Source organism: Heterocephalus glaber, unplaced genomic scaffold (genome assembly GCF_053883595.1).
Source record: "Heterocephalus glaber isolate CG9 unplaced genomic scaffold, H.glaber_assembly_v1.0 deba00001606, whole genome shotgun sequence".
NCBI classification, from domain to species: Eukaryota; Metazoa; Chordata; class Mammalia; order Rodentia; family Bathyergidae; genus Heterocephalus; species Heterocephalus glaber.
Genome location: NW_028258377.1, coordinates 40,085,080 through 40,102,969, shown reverse-complemented (window position 1 = coordinate 40,102,969; position 17,890 = coordinate 40,085,080). Strand labels below are relative to the sequence as shown.

The 17,890-nt window shown below is 42.2% G+C and overlaps 1 protein-coding gene across 18 annotated transcripts in view; it reads left to right on the top strand.

Moving 5' to 3' along the window:
• Lyrm7 (LYR motif containing 7) overlaps positions 1 to 17,890 on the top strand; it is a 264,174-nt gene that overhangs the window by 72,086 nt on the left and 174,198 nt on the right. For 7 of the 18 annotated variants that reach the window (XM_087194598.1, XM_087194597.1, XM_087194590.1 and 4 more), the window contains one exon: positions 3,172 to 9,173. The exons of 7 other annotated variants lie outside the window; for them this stretch is intronic. In XM_087194598.1, coding sequence (XP_087050724.1) covers positions 3,172 to 3,201 — 30 coding nt within the window. In that variant the 3' untranslated portion in view covers positions 3,202 to 9,173. Of the gene's footprint in view, positions 1 to 1,336; positions 3,136 to 3,171; positions 9,174 to 13,145; positions 17,886 to 17,890 lie in introns of those variants that run through there. 4 more of the 18 variants (XM_087194592.1, XM_087194602.1, XM_087194600.1 and 1 more) reach the window with 2 other exon arrangements.

Sequence of the window (17,890 nt, the reverse complement as noted above, 5' to 3'; positions counted from 1 at the left end):
GCTGCCACACCTGGCTGAAATTTCATTTTTTACGTATTTAATACAACTGGAGTAGAGAAGGCTTGTGGGGGGCATAAAGTACAGGTGATAAACTGTACTCATTATAGTTCCTTAAAGATTTGGCAGGTTCAATAACTAATGTTGTAGTACTTGGTATCTCATGTAGAGAGCAAAGTCAGGGATTTTATCATCAATAAAATGAAAACTGCAGTGGAAAATAACATACAGTATGTAAATATACCTGGGCTACATTTGGCCTAATGAAAGTGTTAATGAATACCAAAAAATTAAATTGTAAGGTATACTTTGGCTCCAGTCAGGTCATTTATATGAAGGATAGGGTGGTGGGTGTTTGCAGGCTTTCTGGTTATTTATCAACTTTGAAAGTCTTTACTTTGTTTTAGGAGTTTTCATTTGCCTGACTTCTAAACCCCTGCCATAGAGTAAAGGAAATTCAGGTCTTCGGTTTCCTTCACAGCTCAGGCACACGTGTTTGGTACAGGGCAGGGCACTCACTCTACTAAGAAATGAACTTGAGGGAAGAGGCTTGTATGAAGTTGACTGCTGGCAGGAGTGGCATCAGCAGGACCAGGGTCCTGGAGTGGCTGGGAAGACGGAACTGTTTCTGGCAGCATCTGAAGTGTAGCATCAGGGCTTCCAGAGCCAGGTTCTCCCAGTGCTTCCTCAGGAGCAGCTGTTTTGATTGTTGGGCCACTTGTGGGGAATGGCTTTGGTCACTGTTCCCAGTCTCAAGCCTCAAGCCTGCCAAGTTCTTTTTTTTAGTTCTTTTTTAGTCTTAAGCCTGCCAAGTTCTTTCTTTCTTTTTTTTTTTTTAGGCAGGGTCTCCCTATGTAGCCCATGCTGTCCTTGAACTCACTGTGTAGCCCAGGCTGGCCTCAAACTTGCAGTGATCCTCCTGTCTCAGCCTCCCAAGTGCTGGGATTTCAGGCATGCGCCACCACTCCCGGCGAGCCTGCCAAGTTCTTTAGCTGTCACAGTAATTCCATTAAATTAGACCGATAGCTTGTTACTCAATGGCTTTTCTACTTAATCAGCCAGAGTCACTTCTGTTACTTGTAACTAAACCAGTATAAGTTGTTAAGAGTGAGGTATGGAAGATTAAACGACCTAAGATGTGAAATTAGCTGAATGGAAGTTAAGGGTCCAGGGAGTGTGACTATCAGGGACCTGACCGTCACAGGCTTCAAGGTGGTGGTCTCTATAATGGCAAAACATAAGGTCTTAGGACACAGACCTAGTCCTGCCTGGGGCTCCGGCAGTAAGGAAACAGCCAGAATTCCAGGGTATGCTGGCAGGTTCTTCCTGCTTTTAACAGGTGCTGAAGAAGAGGCTGAGAGCAGAATAAGCTGGTCATCTGCAAAGCAGAGATGGAGCAAACTTTACTGTTCTGTCTTTAGCCTGACGTCTGATTAGTAGAGAATCCCGTAGTTTAAAGCCTTGCAGAGTTGAAAATGCCAACTACTCCTGCCCACTGAAACTAAAATATGAGCAAGAGGCTTCTGAGTTCTCACATGAGATAAGGTCAGTGCCCCCAAGACGCCTCATGCCAGACGCAGGTGGGTGGTGGCAGCCCACTTGGGGTTAGCCCTCCTGAAGAGCACTGTCGGGTGTAATTCTTTAAATATTTTAATGGGTATATCCTAAATATACGTGGACACTCTCTAATGTAACCACAGTATAATTGTCAAAAACGGGATATTACCTCGATGCAGTATTACCATTTATTTGTCCTAACAGTGCCCTTTTCTCCCCATTCAGTAGTAGGGAATGAACCTAGGGTCTTCACACTGAACTGTATTCCCATTTTATTTTATTTTGAGACAGGGTCTCGATAAATTGTCTGGGCTAAGCTTAAACTTGCAATCCTCCTGCCTCATCCTCCCAGAGTATTGGGATTACAGGCATGCACCAGCACATGCGGCAATGATGAGATAATTTTTACAGAAGAGAAACAGTGTTCCCAGTGGTCAGGATCTTAGTGAGGGTCACACATTGCGTTTAGTCATCGTGTCTCTTATAGCCTCTTAGTCTTTATCTGGTGCACATCCTTAGTTTTTTTCTTCATTTTCCTGAGGATGATGCTTTGAAGAATGTAGGCAAGTTATTTTTTGTTGTCATTGTGGTGTACCTTTGGCATTTGTAAGCAACTGTCTCCTGTGTGTTACTTCCATGACATTTTGTGTCATTTATATGTTTGTTTTGGATTTTTTTTGGTACTGGGTTTCAAACTCGGGACCTTGTGCTTGCAAGGCAGGCAGTGAAATCACTGAACTAAATTCCTGGGTTGCTTCCTTGTGAGACAGGGTCTTGCTATGTAGTTCAGGCTGCCTTGAACACACTGTGTAGCCCACACTGGCCTAGAACTCATGGCGATCCTTCTGGCTCAGCCTCCTGAGTGCTAGGATTACAGGCATGTGCCACACTCCTAGTATAGGCAAGTTTTATCTTTTCTGGAGAAGAGAAGGAAAAATCATGTATCTCCTCAAAACTTTTCACCTTGAGAGCTTTATTTTGATTGCACGGAGATCCCTGCTGTTCAGCTCAATGGTTCGTAGTTTAGCAGTGTTTCTCAGTCGGGCACCGTTGGTGTGTTGGACACGATTGTTGTCTGTGCTGCCCTCTCCTGCATAATCCAGATTTAGGGCCCTGGCTCCTGACCGCTGAGTCCCAGTATTATTCTCCAGTTGATGTGACCACTCAGAGCTCTCTCAGTTAAGAGCTGTTGTTGCAGGGTGGGGGTTTTGCTCCCTGGTGGAATTATGGCTGGTGTCTATGAGGCCCTGAGTTCCATCCCAGCACCACAAAAAAGAAAAGCACCATTATTTTTTAAATTTGGAAGCTCATATGGTCAATAATGTGTTTTAGCTGAATTTTGATCAGTGATTGAATTAGTTATATTTAATAAATAAATAATAGAGGAATAAGTTGGTCCTGTATATATTTATATAATCTGAGATGAGAATCCTAGTAAATGTTCCCATTTGGAATTAAAGATTCCACCTTAGATGTAAATTGAAATAAAATATCACTGGAATGTTTAGCTTAAGAAATTTTAATGGTGTAAATTTTAGGGGGAAAAGCACATTTGCATTTAATTCTAATTCAGTGATTATATAACTAATTCTAATTTTAATCTCTTTTTTCTTTTAGAATTGGTCCCTAGGAAAGATCTTCTTATAGAAAATGTGCCATATTGTGATGTACCAACTCAGAAGCAATGAATTTCCTAGGATAAAACAAGTCTTTGCACTTTTTAATTTTAAAAACGTAACTCTTGCAAAAAAGTCCTAAAAATGCAGATGCTTTTCTCTAAACTGGCATATTGGAAATGAATGACTTAAATAATAGCTTCATAATTCAATTTCACATTAAAAGGACATTGCTATGAACTGCAGAACACAGTAAAGCATTTTTAAATAACATTAGGTAAAACAATTTGTTTTCATTGAAAATCAAACTTTAGAGAGGGAGGTATATCATGTTTATTTCTCTGTGACCTTGATACGTGTTTTATCCTTACTGTAGCTGTTTGGAAATGTGATATTTTGACAAGTTGGTGAGTTTTCCTCCCATGGGTAAGGCAGTTATTAGATCGAACTGTTGTTTAGTCCCAAAAATATTAAATCGGTTAAAAAATCATAGCATATGCCAGCTCTCCACAGAACATCTGTTGTTTCCCAAAACACAGGAATTATTTCTGTAGCTAGCTAATCATTACACAGTTTCTTTTTTGAGATACAGCATGTCTCTGTGTTCTTATAAAGATGATCTGAAGATCAATACAATATCAAAACCACCCAGGGTCACTATGGAATAAAGAAATCCTAACTTTTTAGGAAGTAGTGGCCCTGGATCAAATTATAATGGACTTAGTAGAAGTAGCTGGGTTTAGGCCAGTGAGACATTATTGTGAAAATGTAAGAGATGCCTTCGTTCTCCTCACTTTAGTCAGTAAAACTTAGATGGCTTCTCCATGTCTCTTCTCCAATGAGATTGGCAGTGTTATAGAAGGGCTTGGCATTGGATCATCTAATGCTAGGAGATATAAAATTGTATTTGATAGTGTTTTTTTTTGTTTTTGTACCAGGGATCGGACTTGGGACCTTCCCCTTACAAGGCAGGCAGTGGAATCACTGAGCTAAATCCCTAGCCCATGTATTTGATATTCTTGTTTCTCTTTTATCTGTGTATGTTTACCACTCTTGATTTCTCAGTGAATAGTGTGTTCTATCCCATTTACTTAGGAATTTTCTCTCATTTGATGATGATACAATGTTTTTTTAATTTTGCAAGGTTTTCAGTGCAAGCTTTGTAAAGTTTGTTTGTTGGCAAAGCACTTTGATGTATCCATACTGGATATAAAACATCATATCTGAAAATAATTTCATTTTAGAAGATCCAAATATGATCAAAATAATTTAGGTCTAGTAGAGGCCACCCTGCATGTCTCCTAATCACTTTTGAGGAGATCAGTTTGTCTTCTGTGAAATGTATTATACATGTCCAAAGATTCACTACATACCTCTGTATATAGAAATTATACCTACAGAAAAAAGAAAGTTGTTTCAGGTTTGAAATTTGCACTTACAAGAGAAAATGCTAACAGTCATCACAGGATAACCGCTGCATAAATATAAATAATGCTGACCTTACTCCAGTAAGTATCATGAAGAAAGATGCCTGACAGAATTTAAAGTTAGTGTACATTCTGTGTTTTAGTATCATTGAACATTTTTAGAAATCAGGTTTTTCTTTTTCCGCCCTCTGTGGTACTGGTGATTGAACCAGGGCCTTCAACTGAGGTGCACTCTCCAGCTCCTTATAGCCTGGGCCGCACTCAGTTGCTCAGTTGCTCAGTTGCTCTCGCTGGCTTTGTAGTTGTGAGCCTCCCCGAGTGCTGGGATCAGGTGAGAGGTGTGACCCTCCGCTTCCAGCAAGGCTTTTGTTTAACCTGGATTCCTTGGTTCCATTCTTAACTCATGTTAATTTAAATAGAGATTAATAATTTACATGTTTAGGTTTTTTTATTTTTTTGAGACAGGCTCATGCTGTGTCGTCCAGGGTGACCTGAAACTCACTAAATAGAGTCTGACCTCAACCTCATGGTCCTTCTGCCTCGGCCTCCTGAAAGCTAGAATTCAGATATGTACGTACCACCATACCTGGCTCCTCACATGTTCTTTTTGTTGTCATTTTTATTTTTTTGAAACAAGGTCTCACTATGTGGTTGAGACTGGCTTCAAACTCACTAAGTAGCCCCCTCTGGCTTTGAACCTGTGGTACTTCCGCCTCAGTCTCCCGAGGGCTGGAATTACGGGTATATACCACCATGCCCGGCACCACATGTTCATTTTATTAAAGCTTATGGTTTAGAGATTTTCTATAAAATATGCAACTAGAGGTAGATAGACACCATATTGTATTTTCCTGCCTTAACATTATGTAGTAAGTTCCTGTGAAGTACATTAGCCTATCAACAGTAGGCTTGACTGTCACAAAATTTTGGAAAATGTGGCACCCTCTCACATAGCATATATGCATATTTCAAATGACTTTTAATTAGTTACTTAATAATGTTTTTTGGGGGGAACCAGTGATCAAACTTGGGACCTTGAACTTGCGGGGCAGGCAGTGGCCCCACTGAGCTGAATCCCCGGCCCCGTTACTTAATAATTTAACTAACTAGGGCTGAGGATTTAGCTCAGTGGTTCAGTGGTTCTGCCGCCTGCCTTGCTAAGCGCAAGGACCTGAGTTCGATCCCCGGTACCCCCCCCCCCAAAAAAATTTAACTAGCAAAGTAAGTTTTGCATTTTTGACCTTTTGCAAAGTGAAGGTTGGAGTCAGTATTCTAGAGAATAAACTACTGCACCTGTATAGGGTTTATTTCGTAAACCACTTGTAAAACCTTTGAGAATGACAGCTATCTAGGTATCTAATTTCTCTTGTTCAATGTCAACATTGAAATCATTTAGTTTGAAAAAACAGCTGTTCGGGCCGGGGATTTAGCTCAGTGGTTCCGCTGCCTGCCTCGCAAGCCGAAGGACCCGAGTACGATCCCCAGTACCAAAAAAACCCCAAAAAACCCCCAGCTGTTCATGTTATCACAGATGTTACCCAAATCACATATTCCATTTGACTACTTTTCTAGCGAAAGTCAAGTAGATGAGTTCTTAACAACTCTTAGCTCCGATGCCCAGCAGGGCTTTGTAAAATACTCTTTTAGGACATGTTAGAAATGTGTGTGATTAAAAAAAAAAAAGAAAGAAAAAAATGTATGTAACAGACAAATCAGATTCAGCAAGCATATGTAGGGAAATCTCCACTGAGCATCTGAACTCAGGAAGAAAATGGCAGATACTATAGTTTGCCTAACATCTAATTCAGAAAGTTCAGATTAAGATTTGAGTCACATTTTACATGGGTTCTTACTTTGCCTACAGTTGCATCTCTCAACATCAGTACTGTTTGTAAGAGTAGGTAGAATTTCTGTATTCACTGACAAGGCAATGATTTTACTTTTAAGGCAAATAATTGAACACAAAGCCATAGGCCAACAAATTCTGCCGCATACCTGTAATCCCAGCTACTGGCATGTTTCAGACAGGGGGATCAAAAGTTGAGACAAGCCTGGGAAACTTAGTGAGATCCTGTATCAAAATAATGCGAAAACAAAACGAAAAGGGCAGGGCTTTGGATTTAACTCTGGTTCCACTGCCTGCCTCACAAGTGCAAGGTCCGGAGTTCAGTCCCCGGTACCAAAAAAAAAAAAAGAGAAAAGAAAAGGGCTAGGGAGGTAGCTCAGTGGTAGACAGCTTGCCAAGTACACACATGGCCCTGAATTCAGTCCCCATTACTAGAAGAAAAAATAATTTATTAAAGCTGAGTGTGGTGATGCACGCCTGTAATCCCAGCACTTGGGAGGCTGAGGCAGGAGGATCATCAAGAGTTCAAGGCCAGCCTGAACTACAAAGTGAGACTCTGTCTCAAAAAACAAAACAAGCACAAAAATTAATCTAATCTATTGAATCTCAGTGATTAACAGATATTCCTACATAAAAATAAAAAATTTCTGTATTCTGTGATAAACCACTACATTGAAGTGTAGAGAAAATTATTTGCCTCCAATATAATTATTAAAATAGTTAAGATCAGGCTGGGGATTTAGCTTAGTGGTTCCGCCGCCTGCCTCGAAAGCACAAGGTCCTGAGTTCGATTCCTGGACCCGCCCCCGAAAAGTTAAGATACAAGGTGCTTCTATGGGTCAAATAACAAAACAACTCAGTGGAAAAAGTGAACAAATGATATAAATAAATTCACAGAAGAGGTACCAAGCCTCTCTAGTAATCAGAGGGGCCAGGGATTTAGCTCAGTGGTGCAGCCCCTGCCTTGCAAACGCAAGGTCCTGAGTTTGATCCCCAGTACCAGGGGAAAAAAAAAAAATGAGAGAAATGTAAATTAAAATGAAACACTTGTTCCAATTGTCACAAATTCAAGGAACTTGAATTCATTTATTTGTAAAGATTGAAAGGTGTGCAGAAATGTCAATTTTCGTTTGTTTATTTATTTATTTTTGGTCCTGGAGGTCGATCTGAGGACCTTATGCTTACGAGGCAGGCATTACACCACTGTGCTAAATCCCCAGCTGAAATATCAGTTTTTAAAGAAATATAAATTACAGAACCACTTTTTAAAGGAAAGTTGACATTATCAAAACAAAATATACATATTCAGTGCATTTCTCAGTAGCTCAGAAGTATACTACTGATGTGTGCTGAGATATATGTACAGAAGTTTCTGTAACATTGTAATTGTAGGAGATGGAAAACAGCTGGGTGTGGTGCGCACCTGTAATCCTAGCACTCAGGAAGCTGAGGCAAGAGGATCGCTGCACATTTCGGGCCAGCCTGGGCTACACAGTGAGACTCTGTCCACCCAAATAAATAAGTAAATACAGCTTACCTTTTTAAACTTAAGGGAATCATTAAAATGTGGTTCATCCACAGTTTGGGTATTATACAGGAGTTGAAAAGTGATTTTTTTTTTCCTGGTACTGGGGATCTAAATCGGGACCTAGTGCTTGCGAGGCAGGCAGTGGCACCACTGAACTACATACGCGGCCCAATTTTTTTTTTTTTAATACATGCTTTCAAGTGAAAGAAGCAAGTCAGTACACGCTCATTATGAGTCCACAGGTACAAACCTGTTTGTATACACACATGAATGTGTATGCACAAATGCATGGACATGGCACGTGCCAAATGTTAGCAGTCAGTCAGGGATGGAGACGAGGTCTGAGGAAGGGCGTGTAAATTGAGGGTTTCTTGTTTGCTCCGTATTTAGGTATTGGGTGAGGTGCTAGGTTTGGTGTCGGCACCACAAAAAGTAAATAGATAGGTAAGTATGTACGTCAACATACAATTTTATTAAGCTTATTGGTACATTTTAGGGATACAATATAGTTACATTCATCACTGGGAACCCGAACCAATATATAATTTTTTTTTTTCGGTACGGGGGATCAAACTCAGGACCTTTCGCTTTTGAGGCAGGAGCCAGAACCACTGAGCTAAATCACTGGCCCCACCCACCAACATATAATTTTAAATGATAATTTCTAAGCTACTTTTGATTCCTAGTACCAAAAAAAAAAAGATTCTAAGCTACTATTGATTTTAAATTTAAAATTAATAATCAAATATTAATTCCCACATATGACACATGCACGTTTACCATATTTGTTTAAAGATCTTTCTAGAAGGTCATCATTTTTTTTCTTTCTGGTGGTGCTGGGGACCAAACCCAGGACCTCTTACAGGCTAGGCAAGCGTTCGCCTGAGCTGAACCCCCAGCCCTGGTCAAAAACTTACAAAGCTAAAGTCCAGCCCTCCTTTTCTCCTCTACAGGGATAATCACTGTTTTATAATATGTGCATTTCATTCACATTCTTGTTTTTTACTTTTATCACATGTTTATATTTTCAGAAAGTAGTACATAGTACTTTGTGGTTTTAAAATTAAATGAGCAGTGGTATGCCCTATGTATTATTCTGCACTTCACATTAGATTTTGGAGATTTATCTGTATTGTTGCATGAATAACTAAGTCTTTTACATTTTATTCCATTGTAAGAATAAATCAATTTGTTTATCCATGTCTCTATTGTTGAATTATATTGTTATTTTTTTTCCATATTGCAAGCCAGTTTGCAAAAAATCCGTGACTGAGCCAGGCATGGTGGCACCCGCCTATAATCCCCCAGCACTCTGGGTGGCTGAGGTAGGAGAATTTCAAATTCAAGAGTGATTTAGTGAGATCCTATGTCAACATGAAAAAGACAGGGTGAGGCTGTAGCCCAGTGTTAAGGTCTTGCATTCAGTCCCCAGTACTGAAATAATAAGACCCAGGTAAAAGTTTATCTGGATATACACCAAAAAGCTGAGCTGCTGGGTCACAGGATGTACATACTCAATCGGTCTTTAATGTGTGCTGGGAATGTAACTCAGTGGTAGAGCCCTTGCCTGGTATGTACCAGGCCCTGGTTTAATTCCTAGCATTAAAAAAAAAAGGTACTTTCACTGTGATTTGACTTTTGCCTGTTTATGATAAACTTGAATGGGTTAAGGGCTGCCCACATAGCTGGTGTGATTTCTGGGTGTGTTTTTGAGGGTGTTTCTGCAAGAGATGAGCATTTCCCTGGGTAGACTGAGTAAAGAGTATCGCCCTCACCATTGTGGATGGGTATCATCCAGTCTCCTGAAGGGTAGTCTAGAGTAAAAAGGAGAAGAGTAAACTCACCCTCTGCTTGAGCTTATACCTCTGTATGCCAATGCTGCTGCTCTGGGTTCTCGGGCTGTCAGGCTTGCCCTGGACCTCAGCCCTTGTTCTCAGGCCTTTGGATTGAGACTAAGGTGCACGTCCAGCTTTCTCGATTCTCCAGCTTGCAGATGGCAGTGGGCCTCCTTGGCCTCTGTAACTGCACGAGCAGATTCCTCTTGGCGGTGTGCATGGTGAGAATGTCCCTCAAGACTGTTGCATGCCTTTGCCAGGCTCCCCAAGGGGTGGTGGTTTTCACCTTTCATTGGTGATTTTCCTTCTACCCAGAGTCCCTGGAACCGTGCCCTCTCCTTGGACTTCTAGTGGAGTTTTTCAGCCCCATTTCATGACCCAGTCCTTTGAAGGGTGTCAGCTTTAGGCAGAGAACTCAGTTCCGCTTCCTGCCCTACTCAAGCCTGCAGGCTTAGTTCCTCTTAATGTGCAGTGCCACATGCTATGCTATTTAGATATTACCCCCAAAACAGGCAACAAAAAGCGAATATAGACAAGTGGGATTGCACCAAAGTAAAAAGCTTCTGTACGGCAAAGGAAACCATCAGTAGAGTGAAAAGACAGTTTATAGAATTGGAAAAAAAGAATTGGAGAAAATACTTGTAAATGATTATTCCAACAAGGGATTAATTACCCAGATATATATGGAACCCAAATAACAGCACAACAAATATGATTGAAGGGCTGAGGATGCAGCTCAGTGGCAACACTCCTAACTTGCAAGTGCAAGGTCCTGAGTTTGATCCCTGGTACAGAAAACCAAAAAGGTACCTAAAAAACCTGATTAAAAAAAATGGATGAGAGCTGGGGATTTAGCTCAGTGGTTCTGCTGCCTGCCTCGCAAGCGCAAGGTCCCGAGTTCGATCCCAGTACCAAAAAAAAAAAAGACAGTAAGAAATGCTGGCGAGGATGTGGAGAGAGGGAACCCGTGCCCAGTGTTGGTGAGAATGTAAATCAGTACAGCCAATGGTGGAAAAGAGTATGGAGGTTCCTCAGACCAGAAACTGAGCTACCGTAAGGATGCAGCAATCCCCCTGCTGGCTGTGTGTCCGAAGGACCTGGCCGTCACCTTTTACTGCAGCACTGTTCACCATGGCCAGTCTGCACGGTCAACCTGATATCCCTGACAGGTGAACAAATAAAGAAAATATGGACTAGAACTACAGTGAATATTATTCAGTCGTAAGAGGAATGAAGTGCTGACATTTTGCATCAAGTTGGATGAACCTAGGAAGACATCATTTTTCTTTCTTTTTCTTCCCAATTTTCATTTTTTATTCATGTGCACTTGCAGTACATAATGGTTACAGTCCTCATGGGGTGTTGGGACATGCACATAACACATCTTAATTCACTTTTCATCCCCTTCCCCACCCATCTCTCTATTCTCCCTCCATTCTTGATTCCTTTCCCACTTGAAAAAGATCCATCTCTCTACTTTCTATTATCTATTCTTTATTTTCCTCACTATTTGTATTTTGGGTCTCTTATAAAAGAGAAACCATCTTGTGTTTAAGCTTGTGGGTCTGATTTATCTTACTGAACATTATGGTGTCAAAGTGCATCCATTTTCCTACGAATGACTCCAGTTCATTCTTTATGACAGAGTAGTAGTCCATTGTGCTCCATAAATAGCACATTTTCTTTATCTACTCATCTGTTGATGGACCACTTCTAAGATTTAGTGAAATAAATGAGGCACAGAAAAACAAACATTGCACATCTTGGTTTGGATCTGGAATGTGGCCCAAAGCCTTGTGTGCTCAGGGGGAGCGATTTTTACACTCAGGAGTGAGTTGGTCCTCCTTTGGGTTCACAGCAGACGCTGTTCAGAGAAGGGGCTGGCTGGAGGAGCCGGTCACAGGTGCACAATCCCCTTTCTCCGCTTCATGGTGGCCGGGAGGTGAACAGCTTTCTGCACCCCAGGCCTTTGCACTGTGCCCTCCTGTCCGGGGACATGTCACTGTACCATGGGCTGTACCCGTGAGCCAAGATTAACCTCTCCTTTCACCTGTGTTGTCAGAAACCGCACCTAAGTGACTAAGACAAAGACACCGCACGTCCTCACTTACACATGAGAGCTACATAAGATGATCTCACAGATGTGGGAAGGAGAATAGTAGTTAGTAGAGGCTGGAAATGGTGGAAGGGGAAAGGGAAAGAAAAAAGATGGTTCATAGGTGCGGTTAGATGAGGTGGTAACTTCTGATGTTCTGTGGCACACGGTAGGATAGCTGTAATTGGCAAAAATTGATTGTATAGTTAAAAAAATAGCTAGTAGAAAGGAGCACAAGCAATGATAAACGGAGTGATAGACAGCCAACTATCTTGATCCGATTGTTACACACTGTACAATAGACCTGTGAGAAGATGTTCAGCCGTATCAGTCATAGCAATGCAAAATCAAACTGCATTGCAGTATCGCCGCATTCCCACAAAGATGACTAAAATACACCTCACAGATAAGCCCAAGGGTTGGCAGAGACGTGGAGAAACTGGAACTTTATATTCTCCTGATAAGAATGCAAGTTGGTGTAAGTTTGGAAATACAGTGTTATGTGCCAAAGCTGGACATGTTTGTCCTGTGACCGAGGACTTGCACTTTGAGGTGTGGAACTATGTCCACTATAAGACATGAGCGAAGATCACTATTTGTCAGCCCAGTCGGAAATAATTCACACAACCAAAACAGTGGAATGAATGAATTGTGGCATAGTCATACCACGAGGTACTTACTGTACAGTAATGAGAATGGATGTTCAAAAGCAGGTAAAACTAAAAACATAAAACTGCTTCGCAAGCGCAAGGTCCCAAGTTCAATCCCCAGTACAAAACAAAAACAGATAAAACTAATTTATGAGATACTGATTTATTTAGAAATCAGGGTAATAGTTGCCCTTGGAGAAATGAAGAAAGGGAAGGGGACAAGAAGGGGCTTTTATGGTACCAGTAATGTTCCACTTTGGGGAGTTTTTGTGTGGTTTTTTGTTATTGTAATGGTTTTCTTTTGTTTTTTTGCAGTACTGAGAATTGAACCTGGTGCCAACTTCCCTGGCCCTTTTATGTATTTATTACTTTTTTGGGGGGGGGGTACCAGGGATCGAACTCAGGACCTTGGGCTTGTGAGGCAGGTGCCGGAACCACTGAGCTAAATCCCTGGCCCTGTATGTATTACATTTTGAGATAGGGCCTCAGTAAGGCACCACGTTGCCCAGGCTGGGGTTGAGTTTGTGGCCCTCCCGCATGCTGGGATTATAGGTGTCCACCCAATGTATTGTTTTTTGTTTGTTTTTGACACAGGGTCTCAATCTGTAGTTCACGCTGTCCTAGGACCACTGTGTATCCCTGGCTGGCCTCACACTTAGGATCCTCCTGCCTCAGCCTCCCAGCGTCTGGGATTACGGGCGAGCGCCACCACACCTGACATGCTGAGTTCTATAAACCTGAGTGCTGCTTCTGTATGCTGTTCACTTTATGAAAATCCACTGCAGAAATGAATATAATTTTGGTTGTAAGCTTGTGATTTACATTCATTTGTAGATTTGTTATACTTTAATTGAAACGTTTATATTTTAAAAGGCTAAAAACCAACCTATGACAAAGACAGGATGGTAACTTGAAAAGAAGGCAAACAATAACTAGAAAAAGGAATGAAGGCCTGGGGATGTAGCTCAGTGGTGCTGCACCTGCCTGGCAAGCACAAGGTGCTGAATTCAATTTCCGGTACCAAAAAAAAGAAAGGGAATGAGGAATTACTAGAGTGTTAGCAATATTATCTATGGTTGCAAGTCACTTAATGATAGGGAGAGGCTTTGAAAAATTCACCTTTGGGAGAATGTGTCATTTGGGGAGCTCACAGATGTATTCACGCCTGTCTGTGTGGCAGAAGGTGTCACCCCACATGGCCTTCGACGTGAGCAGGAGAGATGGTCGCGCGAGATACATGAGGCTACAGCTCGCGTCTTATGGCAAACTTCATAGTAAACTTTTTTAAGTAGAAGGAATACACTCTCAAATAAAAATATAGTATAATAAATACACGCACCAGTACGTAATCATTTATTTTCGTCAAGTAATGTGTACATCACTGTACACAGTGCAACTTTTAGCACAGAACTGTATGCGCTGGACTTTTCTACACCTGAAAACACAGCAGGTGTTTTTTGTTTTTTTTTGGTACCGGGGATTGAACTTGAACCGGGGATTGGACCTTGGGCTTGCGAGGCAGGTGCCGGAACCACTGAGCTAAATCCCCGGCCCTCACAGCAGGTGTTTTGAAGTTGGCTTCACCGCAGTCACCTGAGCAGTGCTGCGCTGTTACGGTGGCTACAGCAGCTCTAGGTGACAGGAGTTCCTCTGCTCTCGCCATCTCCAGCACCACGGCGTATGTGCAGTCTGTCACGACTGAAGCATCATCAGGTGGCCCATCCTGTTTTCTGAGCTCAGTGGGCGTTACACAGTCGTGTTTGCTTTGTGAAAGTTTGTTGAGCTCGGGCACTTGTGATTTGTCTGAATTTTTGTATATATGTATGTTACACTGCACCAAAGTTTTTTATTTTAAAAGCATAATTCATGTTAGTTTATTAGACCTTGTGATCTTGGCGTAGTGACTTTCACATAGTGCACATTAGGAAAAAGGGTTTTTTAAAAAATTATTATTCAGACAAGATCTCGCTATGTAGTTCAGGCTGGCCTTGAACTCACTATGTAGCCCAGGCTGGGCTCGAACTTGCAACAGTCCTCCTGCCTCAGCCTCCCGAGTGCTGGGATTTCAGGCCTGCGCCACCGTGCCTGGTGGAAAAGGCTGTTACTATTAATAATGATGTAGATTACACTAGTAAACAGTACACTGCAATCTTGTGTTTCAAGGTTTAAAATCATCGATTACCATCTGACCTAGCCCACCACAAGAGGCTCCCTGATGTCAGGGTGCAGGTGCACAGGCTGTCACTCTCATTGCTTTTCCTGAACGCTATTTAGTATCCTTTTAGAAGAATAAGATCCTGACTCTTTAAGCTAAAAATGTAGCACTTTATTACTTCCCTCCATGAAACTGAGAAAGATGAAAAAGCATAGTTCAGTGAGATGGGTCATTAACTGCGGTACTCAGGACTGGGACTGCCGCAGCGTCACTCACACAAACGCTGTGTCACGGGTTTGACACATACACAGTGCAGGAAAAGAAGAGTTGTGCGTTGCCACAGCAACCATAATGTACTGCATTTGATTGTATCCGCCTAACATCACTCTCATGCCTCTATAATTTGTGTCAGTGTAGCTGAATAAATTCCTGTATTTATTACTTAGGAATTACTTAGAAGTATTGAACTTCAATAAATATAAGTTCTCAATTCATAATGTTCTGGCCATATGCTTGCACTTAATTATGTCATCTGTTTTAAAATAACCCTGTTTTAAAAATATCCTTGACTTTTTTCTCAGAAGATATTTCTAAGCAAGCAGCAAATAATACTTAATTCTGCCTGCAAAAGCATATTTAGCTGGTGTTACTTGATGGCATCTCCATAAATTATTGTTATGGATGTAGAAAATGAGAGAGAATGACCGAATGGCAAAGCAAATCAGGGCAAACTATTGTCGGAGGCCAGCCTACGAGTTTGTTCCTGACTGGAGGACGAATGAGGACGAAAGACAAAGACACAGAGTTGATTGGAACGAGTGGGCCAGGGCCCTCTCTGCCTCTTGTGGACAGGAGCCCCGGGCCTTTGGCTCATGAGCAAGTGTCCGAGTACTGGAAGATTCATCTGCTTCCTGTTACCTGCAGCACAGGCCCAGGTAAACGCCCGATCTCAGCTGGATGCACTCTTCTCTAAGACCTGCCACGTGCCGCACGCCTGCATGTCAGCAGACAGGCACAGCCTGTTGTTTTCTCCTCTGTGCTCGCGGAGAAGGTCAGTTCGGCCTGGATGCTCATTACCTGGTCTCCTACAAAGTATTACTGGCATTTTGCTCAGGATGAGCCACTTGGCTGTCATATTTTTGTAAAGCGTGTGACCTCATTTCTAGAGCACAGTTCTGCATCAGTGTCCTGCACACTTGTCTACCATCCCTGAGCATGGTACTTGCTCCTGTGCCTGCAAGACTGAGAAGTACCATCCATTCTGTCTCCTAACACCCTCCTATACGCACAGCACAGCTCCAGGTACTGTGAAAAATACAAAAGAGAAGAAAATGCAGCACACTCAGAGCTCAGATGGAATGTCCTCTTATGTGAGGATGCATTCAGTAGGGGGAAAACTAACAAGCCCCAGAATAGCCACAGTCTTTCAAATGGAAAGCCTTTCATGTGCTACTGGTTCAAAGTGGAGAAGCTTCTTGGGAAAGAGAACAGCCACTCTTCTTTTGTGTGTGTGTGTCTGTGTGCATTTTCTTTTGATTTTTACCTTTTTAGTACTGGCGGGCAAATCTAGGGCTTGCGCATGCAAAGCACGCACTCTACCACTGACCTACATCCCTGGGCCTCCTCTAACTTTGTTTCGTTGTTTCCCTCCTCTATAAACAATTTCTAAAGAAAAGAGGAAAAGGTTTCTATCTATTTGCAAAACAATTCGTGCTGGGTGTGGTAGCACACACCTGCAATCCCAGTACTTGGGAGGCTGAGGCAGGAGGATTGCCAAGAGTTCAAGGCCAGCCTGGACTACATGGTGAGCTCAGGGCCAGCTTGAACTACAAAAAGAGACCCTGCCTCAAAAAAACAAATTTTAAAAACAAACAAACCCTGAATTCTTTCTCATTCTCCCTCTCTACTTGCATTGCTCTTTTCTCCTCTTTCCTGCTTGCTATCAGCCTTTTTTTCATAGGTGAATTGGATAAAGTTAATATTTTATTTATTGTTAAATATTGGTATTGAAAAGAACATGGCATGTGACTGAGGGTTCATATGTACACCTGAAATCATAAACTTTTAAAATACTATCTGAAGAACACGCATGGTAACCAGTGTGTAAAGTTATGATCTTAGCATCATTAAACAGCAAGTTAATGAGATCTCACTTCCCGAAGCCTTCTCACAGCTCTGACTCATCCTCACCTATGCTCACATGGCTGGGTGTCCAAGAAATTGTTTGAATTCGTGTGAAAAAGGGGCTGAGTGTTTTAACTGCAATGTCTCTGTGAGGATAAGAAATTTCCACTCAATCGAGTTTCCCTAACTTGAGGTGGAATCTCATAACGGAAAGATAGGTGGGCTTTCCGGGAAGGCAGTCTAGGCCGGGCGAGACAGAGGTTCCAGAGAGCTCGGAGGCAGCCTGTTCACTAGCTCTGTGTGCAGGGGCAGCTTACCCGACTCTCTGTGCCAGTTTCCTGGTCTGGGAAAGGAGAATAATACTCCGCACCTGAGCTTAGTAAACACTTATATGTTAGCTCTTCCTGGAATTATTTGGTAGTGACATTGAATCAAGGAAACTGGAACTATTGTTACATGAAATTGCAGCAAGCATTAAATGAATGGAGACGAAGACTCATATGTTGCCAAGCTGGCTTTTGCACCTCTGCTGCGTGAGTACGGTCAGAAGAGTAACGCGACACTGCTTTGGTCTCGCAGCGCAGCCTGTTTGGGCCTTGTCAGTGGTTCTGCCTGAGCAGACGTCTTTAACGGCGAATGGATGTGGACACAGGAGGACACAAGCGAGGGGCCCTTTGCCCTTCACCTCTCAGGCCTCCTTCCAGCCCTTCCCTCAGACAGCAGTGTCGTTTGCCTCCACTCATTCTGCCTGTGTCTTGCTGCCCAAGCTGCCAGCTTTGTCCTAGATCAAGCCCTGAGCCCTCTCATGCTGAAAGGTGTAATGAACCTCCACTGGTTTCTCAGCTAAGGGAATGAAATCACTCACCCATCCAGTTTCTCAAAATACATTATTTTCTCTCCGTCTTCCCAGCCCTGTTTCTTAGCTAATTTAATTGACTCATCGTCACCCTGTCCACTGACCTAAAATAGAAAATTGTTTTCTACCCCCTCTTTCCTGTTCCTTTCTAGTTTTAAATGAACTCAATGACCTGAAGTGTTTCTCTCTTTCCTCTCTGCCCCC